The 6,093-nt window shown below is 32.7% G+C and overlaps 1 protein-coding gene across 2 annotated transcripts in view; it reads left to right on the forward strand.

Moving 5' to 3' along the window:
- Cdk7 (Cyclin-dependent kinase 7) overlaps window positions 1-6,093 on the forward strand; it is a 121,891-nt gene that overhangs the window by 114,834 nt on the left and 964 nt on the right. For both annotated transcript variants that reach the window (XM_089102694.1, XM_089102695.1), the window contains one exon: window positions 1,758-1,870. In XM_089102694.1, coding sequence (XP_088958820.1) covers window positions 1,758-1,870 — 113 coding nt within the window. The remainder of the gene's footprint in view (window positions 1-1,757; window positions 1,871-6,093) is intronic.

The raw sequence follows: 6,093 nt of genomic DNA on the forward strand, positions 1-6,093 counted from the left end.
TATATATATATATATATATATATATATATATATATATATATATATATGTATATGTATATATGTATTTAAAATCTTTTTTGTGGAGTTCAAATGTGTAGCCTTTCATTGGGACTACTTTTTAAAATTAGGCCCTCCCCCCCCCTTCCTGCAAATACATCCATTTCATACACATACCCATTCAGCTTTTTTGTTTAGGAGTTATTCAGTTTTAGGTACAATTTTGGGTTAACTTGGAAGGAATAAAAATAGATTTTTCTTTGGGTTCCTGAATTAAAATGGTTGTAAACGAATTGCTTAGCAAGGTTCTTAGGAATTGTTTAAAAAATTATAAATAGTGAATAAAGCTATATTTTTTAAACTTTTTTCTTTTCTTTTTTTACTTATAAGGCAAAACAATAAATGGTATTGCCGCTCCGTCAATCCCCCCCCCCCCAGAAAAAGGCAAGATTTTAATTTATTGTTTACTGAAAATGAAATACACTTCACCGAGTTTTTGTTTTTTTGTTATAACATATAAAAAAAGGTTAAAATAATGGTCAAACTGCCGCGAAAAAATCTGTCCTCAATGAATATACTGCTATCGAAAGCATTAACGTACTGATTAAGATCAGTATTGATATGTGTATTGAGGGAGGAAGGATGCAACACCGCTCTTAATTGTGGTAATTTTCGGTAATTTTAGGTTTGATTTTATTATTGGGTGCAATATCTGTTAATTTTAGGTTTCATTTCTTGATGCATAGTATTTTTTTTTCCTTTTGACTTCGTATATAAGTGAATTATGCTGTGGGAGAAATACTTTGGTTTTTTCTTGGTTCTCTTTTACTTCTTGGAAAAAAAATATTTACTAAAAACGAAATGTATATTTAAGAGTTTTTTCTTCTCTATTGTAAAACGTCAAATTACTAAATCACGTCAAATTAAAAAAGGTCAAATTACTGCTCAAATTGCAACGAACGAATTACGGAATCAGTATATCAATCTGAATCAGTATGAATTTCTGAATCAGTAAATTAGTTGTTTTAATGCGGGGGAGCAACGGCATTTTTTTTTTTACAATATTTTCTTTTCTTTTCTTCTTTTCAAGTTCGACTTCATAGTTAGATGTCCGTCTTATGAATTAGTTGTGTCGCGGGGACAACACTTTATCAACTGTTGGTAATATGATTTTTTTTTCTGTAGAACTACAATTTAGAATTGCTCGAAGCCAGGAACTAATAGATCATAATGTATTCTAGAAATCCTGTTATTTATGGCTACACTACAGAATTTCAAGAAATAATGCGATTTTTTACGTTAGTCAATAATTTAAACAAGAGCCAGATACCTTCACTTCAAGTTTGTCAACAAAATGATGATATGCAAGTCGTGCCAAATTAAGTGAATTCAATTCATATAAAAACATCCTAAAGTACTTACTTTTCTACCTTAAAGACATTCTAAGGTTCTTTGTGTTTCTGCTCTACAAAAATCATTTTTCAAAATTCTACAAATATGGGGACATTCCACGAGTCGGTTTATCAACAGACTGATAAGAGAGAGAGTGGAAATGAGAGAGAGAGAGGGTGTGCAAAAAAGAAAGAGGAAAAGAGAGAGGGAAAAGACGTAGAAAGGGTGAGAAAAGAGACATATCTGTCAATATACTTCACTTAGAAAGCGACCAAAATTACTAGCCAAATAAGACATTTGCTATCTTTAGTGGGTAAATTAGATGGTAGATTTAAATCTTCATTACCAGAACTAAATTTTTTTCATAGGAACCAGCCGGCTCCGACTCCTGGGGATCAACTGCCTTTACCAGGAAGTATTGCTGCTAAGAAAGATGAAGAGAGGGTTTCAACAAAAAGAAAGCTGGTTGACGCCTCTGACGGTTAGAGACTTTACATGTCATGAGCTCCTTTAAATCTCATTTAGAGACCTGAATTTTTAGCAATTATTGTTTATACATTTGGCTTTATCATACTTTTTAAGACTTTGGTATAGTATTAATAGAAGTATTTCGTATTTGTAGACTAATTTTTTGATTTAAAGTAACTTTAAATGCTTAATTAGGTAGCCTGCTCTATTTTGAAAAGGAAAGTTGTTTAATGATTCTTTGTAAAAATCAGGGACGTGCAGTTCAAGACCGTATTCAGGATTTTTCTGGGGGGGGGGGGGGTCAATAAAAGCCGTACAAAACGCATCAGAAATTAGTTTTTATGCATTTTTGTTACTTTTTTGCAAGTAGGGCAAACCCTTTTGTTGGGGGGGGGGGGTGTTTAAACTCTGTAAGACATCCCCCTGGAAAGGGTCTTGGTATATATATATATATATATATATATATATATATATATATATATATATATATATATATATATATATATATATATATATATATATATATATATATATATGATTGTTGAGTTTCCAACGCAACAAATTTGCAATTGCAGTTACTATAAATGATGATTCTTTGGAACCAACACCTGAACTAACGTGTCAAAAATGAAAATAAAGAGCAAAGACACAGGCAGTTAGAATATATGCGAAAACGACAATTAGAGCGTGTTAAAAATGAAAATGAAGAGCAAAGAAACACGTAGTTAGAAGACATACGACAACGAAAAAGTGAGGGAGTCAAAAACTGAAGAGCAGCGAGTCAATGAAAATCAACCTGGACAGCGAGAATCAAAACGTGTCAAAATTAGAAATGATAGCAATGATGATTGGGTTTGGGATTTTGACATGGATAAGGTCATCAATGCCTACCATACCTTTGTTTAAAAAAAAACAAAGGTTCGGTGATATGTATTTCATAATGACGAAAGATAAGCCGAGGTGTAACGAAGCAAACAAATGGATAATGATAGTGATGATGATTGAGTTTTGGATTTTGGCATGGATAAGGTCATCAGTGCCTACCATACCTTTGAAAATCAAAAATATGGACTAGATAAATCGCTGGAAGAAAAATAAGTTCTTCTCCCACCGCCCGAACAATTAAAACAAAGGTTTGGAGATATGTCTTTCATAATGACAAAAGACAAGCCAAGGCAAAAGAAGAAGTTTTGTCCCACCACCTGAACAATGAAAAGAAACAAAGGTTCGGCGATATGTCTTTTATAATGACAAAAGACAAGACAAGGCAAAAGAAGAAGTTTTTGCCCCATCACCTGAACAATTAAAAAAAAAGGTGGTCGTCATTGCCTTCGTTACCTTTCAAAATCGAAAATTTGGACAAAATAAACTATTGGAAGGAAGATAAGTTTTGCCGCACCATCTTAAAAACTGAAACAAAAAATAGTTTGGCGATATGTGTTTCATAATGACAAAAGACAAGCCGAGGCGGAAGTTAAAAACCCAATAAAAAAAATTTAATTATACAAAGAAACCACTTCTAATTTAAGGTCCATTTTGACGTCATGATATAAAGAAGCTTTGTACCTGAGAGGTGCCTCAAAGGTATATTCAGGATTTTTTTGGGAGGGGGGGAGTATTTTGTTCGAGATGGGGGTTTACAAAAGTAAAACTTTAAAAAAATGCATCAAACAATTTTTTATATGCATTTTTGTTACTTTTTTAGGAGCTGAGCATTTTTTTTTGGAGGGGGGGGGAGGATAAAATCCGGTAATTCCCCCTGGATACGGCCCTGAACCTCCTATACAATAAATTCTTTGTCTATTGCTAGCATTGGTTGTATTAACTGTAGACAAGATCAGAGCCACTAACGGATGAAATTGTACATCTTCATATGTACAATTGTTATCTTCATATGAGGGATTAGAAAATGAAGTTTAATTAGTTCAGGACATAGAATTGCACCGGATTTCCTGATGGTAGAACATGTTTGAATTATATTTTTTTTTGAACAGCACTAAGCCTCTTGAATCCAAGACAAAAACGCACGTCCCTCCTTCGCCCTGTTTCATAATCGTCATCCGCAATTGCAAATATTTAGAATACACGCAGCAAATAATGAGAAGCGAAGTCATTTTCTTCAAAGTAAAAACAATTTAAAACGTTACACATAAAATTTGTCTTTTATAGTTTAGGATGGTGATGGTGTATAATTATAATAGTGATAATTATGGTGTAATAGTGATGAATAATTATAAGTGATGATGGTGAAGGAAAGAGAGATTAATGAAAATTAATCCGCATGGCACCATTTTGGTCAATGACGGTGGAATTTCTATTACATTCACAACGGAAAGTTAAAAATTCAGTCAAACGTGTTCCTTTTTACTATGATTTACTAAGACTATGATTATTCAAACCTTACAAGACATAAAAAGATTAAAAAACTATATACAAAGAAAAAACGAATGGACACATCCAATTAATTGAATCTATATTAAAAACTAAAGAAAAATTAATTGAGGTTTAGACTAGTTGCATCAACTCACATCATTTAGTCCCATGTACATGATAGCAGAATGAACGAGTATCGGGGCAGTCCATAATGTTGAAGCATTAAAACCATAGGATTGCCGAAAAACAGCATGCCGAATTAAACATATTAAAACATACCGAAAAAAAGGAAAATAAACCTTAGGGTTTGTGTTCTCTATGAAACATACAATTTTGCAACAAGCCTACAGCTGTGACTTGCAACGGAAGTACTAGATACTTATATAATTGTATACACTAGTTTCAGGTTCAAGACTTCACCGGGCCAGAATTATGAAATTAGAGAATGATCTAAACTTGCTTAAAAACGAGCAACATTTTTCGAAGAAATTTTGAACTTTATCGAGTTTCAACAACAACTAAATGTAAATTGAAATATTGACAACAAAATACGAAGCAATAGACGGCACCCATGTAAAAAACGTCTTGGGCTTGACTCAACAGCAATATCTAACTGTGGAAATAATCCTTGTATTATTTTGTTTTCAGCAATATGTAAGAGGCCCCTTATATTATCGCTGTTGCGCCTAAATGCTGCATCTGAAAATTTCCAACTTCTGAATTAATTGCAAGAAAAAAACAAAAAAAGCTATGGTCAAAGTGGTGACCAACAGGGCAATACAGATTCGATCACACTTTTATCTTCTTTATATGTATTGCCAAGCTTAGAGTAGCTGAGAGAGTCCTTTGAGAGTAGCTTAGCAAACGTTTTTATTTTATTATCTGAGATGCGTCGAAATTTTAAATAGAACATTTACCCTTGACAACGATGAAAATATCGCGACATGAGAGCAAAATTACCCTATTCCGTAAAAATCAAAGTTTCAGAGATTTTCTACCAATTAGCATAAATTTGTTTTCGTTCTTTCCACTATGTGGTGACTCTTTACTACCCTGTATTGTTGAGATACAGAAATTCAGTTTTATTCTAATCAATACGTCATAACGTTTCTTGAGAGCAAAATTATCCCACAAACGAAATTATCCTATCCTTCTTATATTTTTTCACTATCATAAACAGCTAAAGGGAAAAATTAATCACAATTAAATAACTGAACTACGGAGCTCTTGAAAGAAGCGCTCAAAATCTTTAACCGTACTTTTCTCTAAATGATTTTTTTAGCAGTAGGACAATTTCGCACATTGCTTAAAACGCATATTTAGACCATAAGATATATATTATCATCTTGATCCAGCTTATCTCTTTGAAAATGTTCGTTTTAGGTTCAAAAATAGCATTTGCAAATTTCCAGAATATTTAAATTTCTTTTGCATGCCCATGCATTTCTCCCAATTTACCCTAATAATTATTTAATAGTAACACCAATATTTTCCTGTCTGAATCACCAGGTCTTATCGAGTTGCTAAAACCATTGACTTCGTCTGTGGAAATTTTTTTTTCATCTACGTAGTCCACTCTCCCAATAATTTACCTGAAACAATTTTGTTGTATGGAGCACTCGAAAGAAGCGTTCAAAATCTTTTGCCACGATTTAATCTGAGTGATTTTTTAGCAGTAGGGCAATTTCGCACTAAAGTCTCGACCTGACCCTGAACAATCACTTAAACTCATGCTTGTTAATTAAACGAAACACACTCAAGAAGTGAAGTTAGGTTAATCCTAATAAAATATAACCTTCATATAACCTTTGGTTTATATAATATTATAATTTTGGCTATATATTTGTACATTAGGGGGGAGGG

The sequence above is a fragment of the Artemia sp. Qi Xiang Cuo genome, chromosome 16, assembly GCF_049724085.1.
Source record: "Artemia sp. Qi Xiang Cuo chromosome 16, ASM4972408v1, whole genome shotgun sequence".
Lineage (NCBI taxonomy): Eukaryota > Metazoa > Arthropoda > Branchiopoda > Anostraca > Artemiidae > Artemia > Artemia sp. Qi Xiang Cuo.